General features: G+C 42.6%; 1 protein-coding gene across 1 annotated transcript in view; it reads left to right on the top strand.

The window, feature by feature from the left end:
- Nucleotides 1-329: 329 nt before the first annotated feature.
- Nucleotides 330-17,126, top strand: part of arl6ip6 (ADP-ribosylation factor-like 6 interacting protein 6) — a 33,864-nt gene continuing 17,067 nt past the window's right edge. The window contains exon 1 of the mRNA XM_060918971.1: nt 330-823. Coding sequence (XP_060774954.1) covers nt 553-823 — 271 coding nt within the window. The 5' untranslated portion in view covers nt 330-552. The remainder of the gene's footprint in view (nt 824-17,126) is intronic.

Raw genomic sequence — 17,126 nt, 5'->3', positions numbered from 1 at the left:
TAAAGCGGCTAGAGATAATGGATGGATGGATGGATAATTATGCACAGCCCTGCCACAGTAATATTCCATCATGTTCATTGTACTTTCAAAAAAAGGCATTTATTACAGACAATTAACCTATTAAGCTCCTTGACATGTTTTATGAAACAGGAACAAACATGCCCAAAATGCTCTTCTATCATGTTTTCAGACTGAATCATTCCTCACTCGCAAGGAAACTTTTCGACGCAGTTGAAGCCTCAAGTTTGATTGATAGTCATTTTATCCAATCGTTTGCGCGAGACGCAAGACGTGCGATTTTGATTCGACAAATAAAGGAGTGGGCGGGACTCATCGCGGACGCGGAAGTGTAAAGCGCGATGTTTTGAAAGTAGCTTAAGTTTGAATCTTAATAACAGTAATATGGACTGTTCACGTTATTGTTCTGCTTTTAGACAGTTCTTACTAAATCGCAGGTTTGAGTAAGATTACCTTTAGAAGAAGTAAGCATAGTGAACGAGCTAGCTAGAAAGCTAGTGGTGAAAGGTGTCGTAACTTTCGTTTCGAGTGACCATGCAGCTGAGGTCTCGGACGCCGGAAGCGTTTTCAGGAGATGAAGATGATGATAATGAGAATAATGATGCTACACACCAAGCCACAATGAAGATGAGTTCAGATGAAAGCAGGTTGAGCCGCGTGAAGTTTCGGTATCAGCGTTTCAGGTCTCCGGTGCAGAGATACTGGAGAAGCCAGTGGCCAGCCCGGATCTGCTCCATGCTGTGCTGTTTGCTCTTTGTTTCATTTATTGGTATATTCTCTTCCTTCCTGTATGTTATTCTGAAAGGTAAGACTTCACATCATAATGCTTTGGCTAGACATGAGGTAATCGATTACATTTTTTTAATGTAATTGTAATTTTACTCAGGAAACATGTTGTAATTGTAATCATATAAGTATAACAAAATTACATGATGGTAAGTGAAGAACATTGGTACTTTGTGTACACTGAACATCTTTGGTCCACTTACCTACCTGCAAGGTCAGTAGACTTTCCCTGTGTCCAAAATCGCTCACTCGTTCACTACTCCCTATATAGGGAATTACTATATAGAGGACTCGGTGCATGCATCACTTCCTCGTTTGGTGTAAGTTTGGTACGATATTTCCGGTCGGTATGCGGAAGTGCCGGTGTTATGGCCGAGTCCATCAAGTTCACAAGGTGCCTCTTGGAGTTACCGAAGTTTACTGTTAACGATGTGCGTCAGAGCATCAAGGACAACGCTGCAGAGTAAACTTGAAAAGGGTTTCAAGCACGGGCGATTGCTCTAAGACAGGGGTTCTCAACCTTTTGCAACCTGGGCCCCACCAAAGCTGGTTCATTGCAGTTGGGGGCCCCTCTTCTCGCCCTGCCCCCATCCCCCCCCCCCAAACACACTCACCCGCAGTGACGCCACCCGACCTACAGCACCTTATATCGACCGATAGATAGATAGATAGATAGATAGATAGATAGATAGATAGATAGCCCTGGGCTAGATTATTATTATTATTATTATTATTATTATTATTAGTAGTAGTAGTAGTAGTAGCAGCAGTAGTAGCATTATCCATTCCATAGAATTACATAGGCCTATTATCATTATTAGGCTATTGTTATAATTGGCAGTAGCACCACATTTCTAATCTGCTTTCGGGCATTATTATAATTATTATAATAATAATAATAATAATTATTATTATTATTATGGCCTATTATCATTACTAAGCTGTTGGCAGTAGTACAAGACTTATGTTCTTTCAGGCATTATTATTATTATTAGGCCTATTATTATTATTATTATTATTATTATTGCTGTTGTTGGTTGTTGATATTATTATTATTATTATGCTATTATTATTAATAGGCATCATCATTATTATTATTATTATTATTATTATTATTATTATTAGTGTTTTTATTAGGTATTTTATTAGGCTTATCATTAGCTGGCTATTGATATCATTGGGAATTGGGACCAGGCCTGAATTTAGGTTTTACTTTTTACTGTGCCTTTGTGATCTGCATTTGCGTTAATGCGAGACCTGAGCCTGCTTTGCCTTACAAAGATCCTCGATTCTTGGCGAAATGTTTGACAAGCACAGTCTCAAGTCATCCTCAATTTGCGCACGATTGCGATATTTCGTTTTGAGCGCAGTCATTTTTGAAAATCCTGCCTCACACAAGTAGGTCGATGCGAATGGGATGAGCAGTTTCAAGGCTACGTCACACAGTTGCGGGTACTCCTGCATCAATGCTGCCCAGAATGTCGAAAGAGGGCATGAGGTGAAGACTGCCTTAAGTCTACTGTCACTCTTCAGCTCAATAAGCTGTTCCTGCATGTCAACTGGAAGTTCGTCAGCAGTACACACAAATGGATCTCGAACCCACGCAAAAGAGCGATAATCCTCTGTGAAGTATGCCGCAAACTGTTTTCTCATTAAGGCCCAGTCACACAGCGCTTTACGACTTTATCACGGCCAAAACCCGTCAAAAAGTGCTCTCCCGTGAAGCAGACGATATTGTTCGTGTTGATGTCGAAGTTAAGACGTGTTACAGTCGATATACAGACGTGACAGGACGCAGGGGAAAATCGGAACGGCGTCGGACGTGGCAAAAAGTTTTGGACTGCTCAAAACTTTAGACCGCGGACAACCACGGCCGGCACACGTGGTAAAGACGTGCAACACATGTGAAAAACACGTGATAATCAGTGTCCCGGCCGTTATTAAATCTTGGGGAGAAGTGGTAAGACGCGAAAGTTTGGCGGTCTATCACGGGCAGAGCACGGTCATCGGACGGGTGTTACGCGTTGGTATCACGGGATATAGCGTGTGTTTAGCGGCTTATCACTGAGAAATGGATTTTTCCGCGTACATAGCACTGTCTAAGCCCGTTAAACGACGTCTCAAACAAGTTCTAAATTCGATTGATCACTGTCTAATCACTTCTGCATCACTTCTGATTTGCGGCATGTATAAATACCGTAATTTTCTGAGACCTCGGCACTTGCAGTCTAGATGTCAAGGGGTGAACATGAACCCTCAACGCTGTGATGTCCTCATCTTAATGCTCCAGCACCAACAGAACCAACTGATACAGGCTCAACATATCCTACCGCTTTTATATGCGCAGCAAGCCGCTCTTCCAACGACGCTGAGCCGCGGTTACCCGTGATTTGGCAGTGCTATGGCAGTGAAACAGCCGCCGACGGCCATACCCCGTACAAAGCACGGCAAAGCCAAAATTGACCAAAAATTACCACTTACGACCACGTCCACCAGATTTTTGTATCTTTTTGTACGTGATATAGACGCGGAGTGCTGTGTGACCGGGCCTTTACCGACAGGTGCTCTGACGCTGCTTGAAAGACAGATGAGAAATCGTGGGAAGTGCCTGCATTACTGATAAAGTCTGCAAGGCTTGGGAACATATCACAGTTCCCCCGACTGATGCGGCCACACACACAAGATTTTATGATAGATTGATGATAGATTTTATAATAGTATTGATTTGTATGTAATAGTCCAATGTCCTGCATTTTGACATGGGTAAATGTGTTGCATCTGCTTAGCTACTATAGCCTGTTAGCCCCAGATTTTTTTTTTTCCTCCATACATGAAGCCTACTCGCGACCCCCCTGGAGTACCTCCGCGCCCCACCAGGGGGGCGCGCCCCCCCGGTTGAGAACCACTGCTCTAAGACAACGAGGGAGGCTCAGCCTCCTCTAAAAATGACTAACATCGTGTAGGATGAATTGCGCTAGGCTTATGTTATAGCCGACCTTATAACATTGCTATTTCAGATCCAGAAATATATGTGTTCAACCAAGGGCGTAACCATGGTATAAATATTGGGGGGTGTCCAAATTTGAGCCCTTCCCAAAATATTTCTAAGTGCATTTCGCGCAATTTTCATATGGGCCTATTGATAAAGATGTGCTTATCTAGAACATTGTTTTGATGAATACAATTACCAATGAACATGTTAATATTATCTTTTTTTTATTGTGTATCAGGCAAAACAACAGAATGTGCAACTGCAAAACATGTAATGCAATACAACATACAGAAACATGTAAAACATTGCATGAAAATCTGTCACACCAGAGCTAGTCACACACACACACACACACTTCAAACAAATGCAGAAATGCCAAATTGCTACAAAAAAATGGCTACCAAAGCAATAGAAAGGAGCATTACCCTGGTTAATAGGTCAAAACAACATAGAACTTTGTAGAAAATATATTGACTTTATCTAAATAAATGGCCCCAAAATATGGAGGCGTTCAAGAATAGAGGGCTACTGCGTGACGTCACCGTACCACGAGATTTTGTTAGGGCGCCATATTGGAAGACCTCAAGTACATACATACATACATACTCACAATATAAAACAAAGTACGAGCGAGAGTGAAGTGACACGATGGCTGATAATTCTGGTTATGTGAGTACATTACCAGCTGCAGAAAGGGCACGGTATGTGGAGAAACTCGCTGTGATTGATGGGTTTGACCCATATGATAAGACTCGGGGCAAGGGAGAATGGAAACATAAGGAGGACCAGACACCAATTCTGCCATCTGTTTGCTACCCAGACATTGTAAACTATTTGTTGTTTACACCCAGTGCCTACACTGCTGATGACTTGAAAGCCTACAAAGGGCTACAGGCTTACAATTATGTTGTTAGTGGCTTGGTTCGTGATATTACAGCTGTTGTTAAGAATAACCTACACATAGTTATGGCCAAGGTAATCTTGTTGATATTTATCTTTTAATAATATATCTTTTCAGTTGAAAAATTAATACTTTTTGTTCCTATTAAGGTATCCATAATTTAGGTTAATTTATCCAAATTATACATATGTATTTATGATATATGCCTACACAACAACTATGCTTTATTTATATAATAGGAGGGAGAGCAAGCCCCAAACCATCCTAAATTATTATTATTATTATTATTAAATTGTAGAAGTCTGGGAGGCTTGCTCCTCATACAGTTATCAACTTGGGGCCAATTTAGCATGTTTTAAATCTGAATTTCTTGCGTTTGCTTACCTCAAAGTGTCCACAGATCATGCACAGACTTATCCATTATATCCACAGTTTTTTGCCAAGTCTCACACAGGTTTCTTTCAAGTCTACTGTTGGGCCAATAAATCATAAATAAAACAGCTCAGATTTGTTTGTTTAAGTCGTTTGCCACTCCACTTTATTCTCGTGGGTTCACATACCGCTGCCGTTATTTCCCCCTAATCACGAGTTTGTTGGTCTTCCAATATGGCGCAGGGTCTGTTTACTTCCGGTTTCGGGTGACGTCAGTGAAATCCCTCTTATAGAGGGACTGACCAAAATGATAATTATGACTGACCAAAATTATAATTATGACTGACCAAAATGATAATTTTATTTAATTTATTTACATTTAATTAAAGGATAGTATGCTCTTATTACTAGCTTACTGATGACATGCAGCCTATGATGAGGTTAAAAATAATGTAAAGTTGTTTTAAGGACTCATAATACAATGCTCTTTACCAGTTCATCTTCAGAGCAGGTCTCTGTCTGTTCCCTTCCTCCATCATGCCTGTGACTCTCTGTGACAGACTCATCATGTCTGTGACTCGTCTGGAAAAAAAGGCGAATGTCAGCCCGTTGGTCCTTCCTTTTCTTTGCGGTTAACGCCATTTGAATGTGTCCACCAGCAGCCTACCTGACAGTCCGACTGAGTGGATTTTCAAACCAACTAAGCCGCACTACGGCGTCATGGGCTGACCCAAGTGCACAATCATAGGGGGTGGTCGCAAAGTTTTTTTTGTTTGTTTGTTTGTTTCTCTGTGCTTCCTAAATTGAAAGTAAATCGGACATAACAAGTGAAGGATTCATTATATAGCCATGGTTCAGGATGGCATATTATTTGTCTCATATTGATTTAATACGCCAAATATTGGGGGGGACAGATTGGTACTTTCCCAATATTGGGGGGGGGGGACATGTCCCCCCCCAGTGCCTATGGTGGTTACGCCCATGTGCTCAACCCAACTACAGTGCGAAATCATTCCGTTATAACTTTCCCCAGTTCGCCTAATGTGTGCATGAGTTTTTCCCCCTCGTGACAGCGCGATGCAGCCCAGCCTCAGTGCACTTCAATGGCATTTGGGAGCTATGCGCGTTTCAATCTCAAAATGCAAGACGATTATTGGACAAATACTGCGAAAACGCCCGCCCACGGAGTCTCACGGACTCCCAGCCTCAGTGGACTTCAATGGCATTTCTTCTTCTTCTGTGTTGTTTAATGGGCGGTGGCGCACAACATTTTAGGCGCATTTCCGCCCCCTACTGTCTACTGCTTCTGAGCCAGAGTTTCACTTTCCCCTTAAGGCCCCGGTCACACCGCCCGAACTTTGCTGGAGCGTTCCTGGAGCGGTGAAAAAAAATTAATCACCGCTCGTAACCGTTCACCACCGTTTAACAAAAGTTGGCCCCCGTTAAAGCAACGCCGTATACGCTCGGCCACCGCTGATGTTTCTCGAGGGGCCCTCCTACCGCTCCGAAAGTTTTGAGCTGCACAAAATATTGCGAGCGGTGAGGAGGGGGCAATTTTCCGCCCCGGCAAAGTTCACCCCCGCTCCACCAACACCCAGTCAAAGTTTGGCACCGCTAGACGCAAGTTCGTGGACGCTTGGGTCCGCTAGGCCAACGCAGAAATCTTGAACGCTGGACCACCGCTGCTTCGCCAGCGTTGCCCGGGCGGCGATTAAACATTGCGCAAACTTCGGTGGAGCGGTTGTAAGCGTTTTACGAGCGGACACGGGGTTGCTGGAACGGTGTCGGGCGTTGAAGCAGCTATCCATGGCGGCGATGAACTTTGGTTTGGCGTTGGTATAGAGGTGTCGGAGCGGGACCAGAATTTGGCTATAAATACGGGGAGAAATGGACCAGGAGCTCATTTGGAATCGAGCTGCCGTTGAGTTCAGACCTCATCTATATCGAATTTGCTCAAAGTTACAGTAAAACTGTATCACCATGGATGCTGAGAGACTTGCTATGATTGGTGCACTAGTCCAGCAGCAGAATCAGAACCTCCTCAGATTGCAACAAGCTGTTGACAGATTTTTTTATTTGATTTTATTCGATCATAATGTAAAATGAAGTACAAAATACATTAAAATCAGGATTACACAAGAAAGCGCAAGCACTTATTTCCATTGTGGTCCCATTAAAACACGTAAAACAGCAATGGCAACGTTATGATTTGACTTAATATTGACTCACTGTACTATGTAAATGGTGAAAATAATAATAATAACCACAATAATAAAATAATAATAATAATAATAATAAAAAATTGACTTAAATTGACTAGACTAGTAGACAATGAAAATGCATTGTATAGACTAGACTGGAATTTGATTATAAAATTTCATTTCAAAAAGTATGACTAGTACCTATGGATAACAATTATAAAGTAAAATGTTGTATATATTAATAGTAAATATTAAATGATGATTAAATAATGATAAAGATAATATAATAGCAAATAATAATAACATTAAGGAAAAGACAGCAAAAACATAATGAAAATAGAAATAATCTGACTGACAGCAAACAATAAACAAAAAATAAAGTAATATGAATGATAATAAAAAAGTATAAAGTAATATAAATAATAATATTAATAATAATATTAATAACAAACGTTTTTATAGATAAAAATATGATAATAAGATCAACTAAACAACAGTGAAAAAAGGGGAAAAGCTATACAGACAACAGAACAGTAATAAGAATTTTAACTAGAAAAAAAAAGGAGAAGAGAGAGAAGGAGAGACAGAGTTGTGTGGGTCAGATAGTGGATACTGAGAAGGCCTGAACATGGACTGTATGACAAGCTGATGGTGGAGCTTCTATCAAAAATCTATCAGAACTTGTATCAAAACGATCTGTTCAGCTCCGTAGTCACAAGCGGTATGCCGCTAAACCAACTTTATACCCCCGCCGAGCCAAAGCCCGCATGCGCAGAACGCCGCTATACCAACGCTCGCTACCGCTAAACCAACGCTAAAGCAACGCCGGCTTCAGCGGTGCACCGCTAAGCCAACGCCCGTGTTTTCAATTTTTTTCTCATTTTGTGCGCGGTGACGAGCGTTGTCGAAATTCGGCCCCCCCTCCCTACCGTTCAAGGAACGCTCCAGCAAAGTTCGGGCGGTGTGACCGGGGCCTAAAGGAACAGACCACCGTACTTCCATAATGAAATATGCTCTTATCTGAATTGAGACGAGCTGCTCCGTACCTCTCCGAGCTTTGCGCGACCTCCCAGTCAGTCAGACGTGCTGTCACTCCTGTTAGCAATGTAGCTAGGCTCAACATGGCCAATGGTATTTTTTGGGGCTGTAGTTAGATGCGACCAAACTCTTCCACGTTTTTCCTGTTTACATAGGTTTATATGACCAGTGATATGAAACAAGTTCAGTTACACAAATTGAAACGTAGCGATTTTCTATGCTATGGAAAGTCCGCACTATAATGACAGGCGTACTAACACCTTCTGCGCGCTTCGGCAGCGCATTGATATCTGAGCTCCATATCAATGCGCTGCCGAAGTGTGCAGAAGGTGTTAGTACGCCTGTCATTATAGTGCGGACTTTCCATAGCATAGAAAATCGCTACGTTTCATTTGTGTAACTGAACTTGTTTCATATCACTGGTCATATAAACCTATATAAACAGGAAAAACGTGGAAGAGTTTGGTCGCATCTAACTACAGCCCCAAAAAATACCGTTGGCCATGCTGAGCCTAGCTACATTGCTAACAGGAGTGACAGCGCGTCTGACTGACTGGGAGGTCGCGCAAAGCTCGGAGAGGTACGGAGCAGCTCGTCTCAATTCAGATAAGAGCATATTTCATTATGGAAGTACGGTGGACTGTTCCTTTAATACTAATGAGTTACATGTGTGTGGTGTAGTGTAATGCTTATTCATATTCTGTTCAATAAGCCTGATTCTTTAAGAAAAGTTAAGTGTTTTCTGCCTGATACCTGTGAGAATGTTCTTAAGGCTAAGTTCCTTTCGCTGAATCCTGAGTTCATGAATTATGTGTCTCCTTTGTAATGCATACCTGCTACAGTGAATTAAGACATGTTCAACTGACTCCTGCTCATTGCACTGCACGCAGAGGCCTGATGGGTGTTTTCCTATGAGGTGGAGTGATTTATTTAACTGGGTGTGACCCATCCTAAGCCGGGTGATGATTCTCTCCTTTGTGCCCTTTCCCAACGCTGCCTGTCCCCTTAAACCCACTGTTTCCTGCAAGGTAAACAAATGCCTCCCCTTAACTGCCCTTTCCCAGTATCCCTGCCATTCTTTAATGAAGTACTCTTTAATAATTGATTTACTTTCGGATCTACTTAAAGCTACGTTCATTAAAGGGCTGTCAGATACCACTGCCTGCTTAGCCAGCTGGTCAGCTTCTTCATTACCTCCTATACCCCTATGTGCTGGAACCCACATAAATGAGACCTTTGAGTTTCTTTTATGAAGTCTGTACAGGATTTCAAAAATCTCAACTATTAAATCCTGTCTGCTAGTAGACCTGAAGGATTCAATTGCTTTCAGTGACTCCAATGGCATTTGGGAGCTATGCGCTTTTCAATCTCAAAATGCAAGACGGTTATTGGACAAATACTGCGAAAATGCCCGCCCACAGACTCCGAGCCTCACAGTGGGAGGGACATGGCAGTTTCCGCGAGGAGACTGGTGATTGGTGAAAGCGGCCGGATATTTTCTTTGATTGACAGCTCGTTTCAAATATAGACAGGCAGCAGTGAATTTCAGTTCAGTCCCATGCGGATTCCCAAGTGCTGTGGTGTATTGTAAGAGATCAGCTTGCATTTTGATTTCATTCATTACATACGGTTTCTACCAGCTTTTTTAGTTTGTATATATTTTCATTGTAAATAAAGTGTAAATATAGTGTTGTCAAGTTTGCTATCTTAGTTCCAGAAATTTCGTTTATTTGAGTGACTGAACTTGAACTTGAGGGGGCTAGTCAGCTAGCAAGAAAGCTGCGCACAGATGCCAAGCATTGCTGATTTAATTTTGGCGAAGCCATTTGCCAGTCTTCCTTTCGAGGAAAAAATTAAAGAGCAGGGTAGACCAACGCCTCAAATTGACTTGGTGAAAAAGGTAGGGAATAATACTCGTTCCTTTCAGCTCTCCTGGTACGAGAAAGTGAATTGGCTAACAGCAAGTGACCCACATCAACAACAGTAAATAGGCTACTTTAGTAATATGTCATGGATGGACCAAAAATATAGAATCTATCTAAAATGTTTATGCTGAGTATATTATATTGGAATATATATATTTTTTCTGGATATGAATTAAACACCGCTACAATTTGGAAAACATTTTTAAACAAAAACACAGCCAAGAACATTTCACACTACAGACCTGGATTAAAAGTGAAGGGTTATCAAAATTGTCAATAAAAATTTTCTCAGTCAAAATAAGTAAAATATAGGGAAAGTGTCATTGAATGAAATGTGTGGCACCCAGCTCTATGTTTGGCTCCCCAAGGTCAGTGCTTGTGCCTATTCCAGAACACTCTGCTGTTACTGCTGAGGTTCCTGACAAAGAGCTGCTTTCAATAATGATCAATTTTTAAACAACATGCCACAATTTTAAAATATAAAATGTTAAAATATACCCCCCCCAACACCACCATCATGTATATTGGACAGTAGGCTAATGGGCCAAAAGAACCTGTTATTTCACAGTTTGTGACCCTGCCAACAATCAGCCAGATCAGAGGCAAGAGTATGGGCAAAATTGATGTGTTTTTTCCTTTTTTCTTTTAAAATCTGGAAATATCGTAACCGACCAGCCTCCCCTGTTTGAAAGACTACCAGCTGCCACTGGTTTCAAGTTCTACGTTTCTTAATTGTCATCTCTATAATACAACTCTGGGACATTTAAGAACTATGGTTAGTACCTGGACCACACACACATACCACCCAGATATGTTATTTACCAGCTGGGAGGTCCCTATCATGAAATACCGTGACCGAGGTCAGTATTCAAGGCCGAGGTCACCATACAGACTGACCTTAAGCTGGTAAATAATATATTTTTTTTTTCTTTACCAAATTCTAACAGAAAACGAGAGCGCCCGAACGGGGAAAACCGAGGCGAGCAGCCATTTTGAATCCTCATTCATGGCTGTAATGCAAATTGCTTCCTCCTCGGTATACAAGTACACTTCCATGGCAGGAAAAAAACTACATTTTGCCGCCTATGTAGTCCCCTATTTATACAAATAGGAGTCGTTCAGGATTCAGCCATGTTTTTGCTCGGCGTTAGCAACAGTGACAGGTTTTTAGCTTTCTCCTGAAATGTTTTTTATTTTATTTCTTCTTCCTCAGGGTAGTAAAACTCGCTTTCGCTGTGAACACTGTCGTTATCGCTATCCATGATGTAAAATTAATGCTATTATGCAAAAATTGCTACTATGTTTGTTGTGAACGAGCGAGTCGCCAGAGGTCCGTAACTGGGGTCTGTACCATAGGATACGGACCCGCTCGCCAGCCAATCAGAGTGCAGGATTTGATGAAAACTGCACCGCGAAAAAAAATGTTTTTACCATCTGGGAGGTCCGTATCGTGAAATACCGTGACCGAGGTCTTGAAAGTACTGCGCGAGGCCTTCTGGGCCGAGGTCAGTATTTAAGGCCGAGGTCACGGTATTTCACCATACAGACCGACCTTAAGCTGGTAAATCTCATCTCATCTCATTATCTCTAGCCGCTTTATCCTTCTACAGGGTCGCAGGCAAGCTGGAGCCTATCCCAGCTAACTACGGGCGAAAGGCGGGGTACACCCTGGACAAGTCGCCAGGTCATCACAGGGCTGACACATAGACACAGACAACCATTCACACTCACATTCACACCTACGGTCAATTTAGAGTCACCAGTTAACCTAACCTGCATGTCTTTGGACTGTGGGGGAAACCGGAGCACCCGGAGGAAACCCACGCGGACACGGGGAGAACATGCAAACTCCACACAGAAAGGCCCTCGCCGGCCCCGGGGCTCGAACCCAGGACCTTCTTGCTGTGAGGCGACAGCGCTAACCACTACACCACCGTGCCGCCCGGTAAGCTGGTAAATAATATATTAATTTTTTTCTTTACCAAATTCTAACAGAAAACAAGAGCGCCGAAAGGGAAAACCGAGCCGAGGCGAGCCACCATTATGAATGAATGGACCCTTTATTGTCACTTAGGCCCTGTCCACACGGCAATGGATTCAGGTGAATCTGATAAAATTGTTTATCGTTTCGGCCTGGCGTCCACACGGCACCGGCGTTTTGGGTGCCCCAAAACGAAATCTTTTGAGAACGGATTCCAGAGTGGAAAGATCTGGCAATGGCGCTGTTGCGAAGTCGTCTGGATGAGTAGAACGGATTTGTTTACGATGACGTCACAACCACATGTGCTTCACGCCGGGTAGAAGTGTAACGAACTCGATGCGAGTTGTCAACAAATCCTATAACTTGGTTCATGAAACGCACTTACAAAATATTTTCACTGTGAATATTTATTGTGTAATGGTGCAAAGTGAGAGAGAGAGAGAGAGAGAGTCAATCCCGCCAGCAAAAATAGGGAAAAAAAGGAGCGATCTCACCTCTTCAGATGTTGGTTTAAGTCCTACAATACATTCCTCAAAAAGGGCGTAGAAGAACAAATTAATCCATCAACGTGTAGCATTCAGTTTATTCCGGACCATTAAAGGCACCGCCTTCCGCATAGAATCATACGTCATCCTCGCCACCATATTGGATGGGTCAAAGCAGAGAATAAAGATGCCTCATTCATGTGCTGCGTTTAACTGTACCAACAGGTTTGCCGTCCAAACGAGATCACATGGGATTACCTTTCACAGGTGAGACTGGAAAAATACTTTTCATTGTATTTGGTCATTATAACGTAATTTTACGAAAAGATTTTTCTGACTTTGTGGCTAATATGAAGTCTCGCGCATAATAGTTTATGTGCATGCGTCCTTACTACTTCTATTGTTCTGGTGTCTCCGATGGGACCGTCTTACAGTGCACCTAGAGGTGTGGCATGTGTATTGCATCGTTTTCAGCAAGCGTTGCGTTGCCATATATACCTGATATTTTACTGATCCGTTGCCCATGTGGACGCGATATTTTATTTTTTTTTAAATCTCGTTGCCGTTGTCGTGTGGATGTAGCCTTAGTCACAAGTACCAGCAAAATTGGCCGTCAACCCGTCCGTACATATAAACATGCATACAATTGACACAGGGGGAGTAGACAGGACAGGAAGACAGGGATGAGAAATACAGAGTAACATGAGGGGAGGGGAGGAGAAAAAAGCAACACCCACACTATGCTCCTGTGGGGAGTACAGTGTGGGAACATTAAAAAACACCCACCTCCACACATAAGCACAAAATAACACAGTACACTTTACAACATGGGCGGCACGGTGGTGTAGTGGTTAGCGCTGTCGCCTCACAGCAAGAAGGTCCGGGTTCGAGCCCCGTGGCCGGCGAGGGCCTTTCTGTGTGGAGTTTGCATGTTCTCCCCGTGTCCGCGTGGGTTTCCTCCGGGTGCTCCGGTTTCCCCCACAGTCCAAAGACATGCAGGTTAGGTTAACTGGTGACTCTAAATTGACCGTAGGTGTGAATGTGAGTGTGAATGGTTGTCTGTGTCTATGTGTCAGCCCTGTGATGACCTGGCGACTTGTCCAGGGTGTACCCCGCCTTTCGCCCGTAGTCAGCTGGGATAGGCTCCAGCTTGCCTGCGACCCTGTAGAACAGGATAAAGCGGCTAGAGATAATGAGATGAGATGAGACTTTACAACATGCGAAGTCGAGGGGGAGGGGGCGATCATGGGAGGGGCAGAGGTATAGGTAACCCAGCGCAAACAAGCAGTCTGGTCCTGCAGCCGATGACGCCGCTTACCCACTCGTCACACTGGGGGTAAAAGCGGCGACCGTGGGAAGTGGGGGAAGGAATGCAAGAGCGTCTCACTGCAGTGATCTTCAGGGGGAGTTGTCGTCCCAGCAACGACCTTGGCCAAGGCCAGTGCTGTCTGAGGGAGCCGAAAGCAGATAAGTTTGGGATTGTTTGGTCTTGGGGCAAGTAGACGCATTCTTTTACATGACTATTCTGTTTGTCCATTCTGGTCTCCGAATCGATCCATTTAAATCCTCATTCACGGCTGTAATGCAAATTGCTTCCTCCTTGGTATACAAGTGCACTTCCATGGCAGGAAAAAACCTACATTTTGCTGCCTGTGTAGTCCCCTATTTATACAAAATTGAGTCATTCAGGATTCAGCCATGTTTTTGCTCGGCGTTAGCAACAGTTACAGGTTTTTAGCTTTCTCCTGAAATGTTTTCTTTTATTTCTTCCTCAGGGTAGTAAAACTCACTTTCGCTGAGAAGACTGTCGTTATTGCTATCCATGATGTAAAATTAATGCTATTATCCTGAGAAATGCTGGCAAAAATTTATAAGATTTTTGATAAAAATCTTATAAATAAATCTTATAAGAAAAAAAGATAAATGTTGACAAAAATTGCTACTATGTTTGTTGTTGTGAACGAGCGAGTCGCCAGAGGTCCGCCAGCCAATCAGATTTTGCGCAGGATTTGATGGAAACCGGCCCGCGAAAAAAATAAAATGTTATTGTTACTGCTTTTTATGTTCTAGGCCTACTGCTCTATGGTTCTAACTCGTACGCAGTGGATATTTTTGTTTATCTGGTATAGAATCGTATGTGGGCGGCACGGTGGTGTAATGGTTAGCGCTGTCGCCTCACAGCAAGAAGGTCCTGGGTTCGAGCCCCGTGGCCGGCGAGGGCCTTTCTGTGCGGAGTTTGCATGTTCTCCCCATGTCCGTGTGGGTTTCCTCCGGGTGCTCCGGTTTCCCCCACAGTCCAAAGACATGCAGGTTAGGTTAACTGGTGACTCTAAATTGACCGTAGGTGTGAATGTGAGTGTGAATGGTTGTCTGTGTCTATGTGTCAGCCCTGTGATGACCTGGCGACTTGTCCAGGGTGTACCCCGCCTTTCGCCCGTAGTCAGCTGGGATAGGCTCCAGCTTGCCTGCGACCCTGTAGAACAGGATAAAGCAGCTAGAGATAATGAGATACAACGAGGAGGAGGGTAAGAGGGGCAAAAAAAACTTCCCCAAGGGTCACTGTTGGTTAACTACAAGAAAAAGTAAAATCTTGGAAAGGAAGGAAGTTCTGTGATATTTTGGGGCTGTTTTTCCTCCAAAGTCCTCGGAAACCTTGTTAGGGTACATGGCATCATGGACTCCATGAAATACCAGGACATTTTAAATCAAAATCCGGCTGCCTCTGCCAGGAAACTAATACTTCGTTTACACGTCGCCGGGTATTTATGAAAACGGGTATCTTCTCCCTGTACTAGAAAATAATTCCGTTTACACAATGCTCAAAAACAGCCAGGGAAGGCTGTCAAAAACATGTCAAACAAATAGAAAGCCAACCAGAGATCTGAAAGCCAAGGAGGAGGGACCGTCAGATCACAATGCTAAAACTCCATTTTCCACTATTTACACGCAGGCATGAAAACGGAGTTTTCACAAATCTCCACTTTGCCCGGAGTTTTCGAAACCAGCCGTTTTCAGTGACTGAAACCTCCGTTTACGTGTAAATGATGGGTGCAACCGCATAAATAAATATCCGTTTTTATAGATACCCGGCTACGTGTAAACGGGGTCTAAAACTGGGTCGCCATTGGCTCTTCCAGCAGGATAATGATCTGAAGCACATGTCCAAATCAACACAAAAATGGTTACTGAGCACAGGATCAAGCTTCTGCCCTGACCTGAACCCCACTGAAAACCTGTGGGGTGAGCTGAAGGAGAGAGCACAAGAGAGGGTCGAGGACCCTGGATGATCTGGAGAGATTGTGTAAAGAGGAACGGTCTCGGATGCCCTGCTCTGTATCGCCAACCTTATAAAATGTTCTCGGAGAGACTCGGTGCTGTTTTCCTGGCAGAGGGAGGTTGTACAAAATATTAAATGCAGGGGTGCCAATAATAGTGGCACATTGTTTTTATTGAAGAAGAATTTCTTGATGAGGGATTTGTTTTTCTCTGAATAAATTTATTTCAATTAATGGTTGGATTTTTCTCTTTTTTTTTTTTTTTTCAGTGTGAGGTGACGTGACCACCAAAAGGTGGATTTTTTTTTTTCGGCGCTAATCTTTACAAGGGGTGCTAATAATTATGTAGGGCACTGTATTAAGTAAGCAAGATGATGATTTAGTGTAATTCACTTGACACGTGCATGTAATGATTGGTAATTCACTTAAACTTGTTCAGGTATTGTCAAGGTTTTGACTCTTAAACATGTCGACATAAGTATCTATACCAAATCACAATAATCTGTCCATTATATTAATAAAGTACCCATATCAGCACCATCACACCATTTTACTTCGATCTATAGAATTAATTTTACTGAAATTAATAAACGTCAAAAAGAATCTTTGGCCATCAAATAAAATAATGAATGTAAACTGCTTTAAATTACGCTATACTAAAAGCAACATCAAACAGCGTAAGAAATAATTATTATACTGTAAGATAATAATGAATAAATTAGCTTCATTAATAGATGGGCAAGTGTTAAGCTTTTAGACGAACTATGAAGATACACTTGTGTTCAAAATAATAGCAGTCCAACATGACTAACCAGATCAATCACTGTTTTTGGTGGAAATTATATTACTACATGGCAAATAATTTACCAGTAGGTGTAGTAGAGTCATAGAAAACCAACAGACCCAACATTCATGATATGCATGCTCCTGAGTCTGTGTAATCGAATAATTAAGTGAAAGGGACGTGTTCAAAATAATAGCAGTGTGGAGTTTAATTAGTGAGATCATTCATTCTGTGAAAAAAACAGATGTCAGTCAGGTGGCCCTAATTTAAGGATGAAGCCAGCACATGTTGTACATGCATTTCTCTCTGAAAACCTGAGAAACATGGGTCGTTCCAGACGTTGTTCAGAAGAACAGCGTGCTTTGATT

The sequence above is a fragment of the Neoarius graeffei genome, chromosome 4, assembly GCF_027579695.1.
Source record: "Neoarius graeffei isolate fNeoGra1 chromosome 4, fNeoGra1.pri, whole genome shotgun sequence".
Taxonomy (NCBI): Eukaryota; Metazoa; Chordata; class Actinopteri; order Siluriformes; family Ariidae; genus Neoarius; species Neoarius graeffei.
This window is presented reverse-complemented; position numbering and strand designations above follow the sequence as displayed.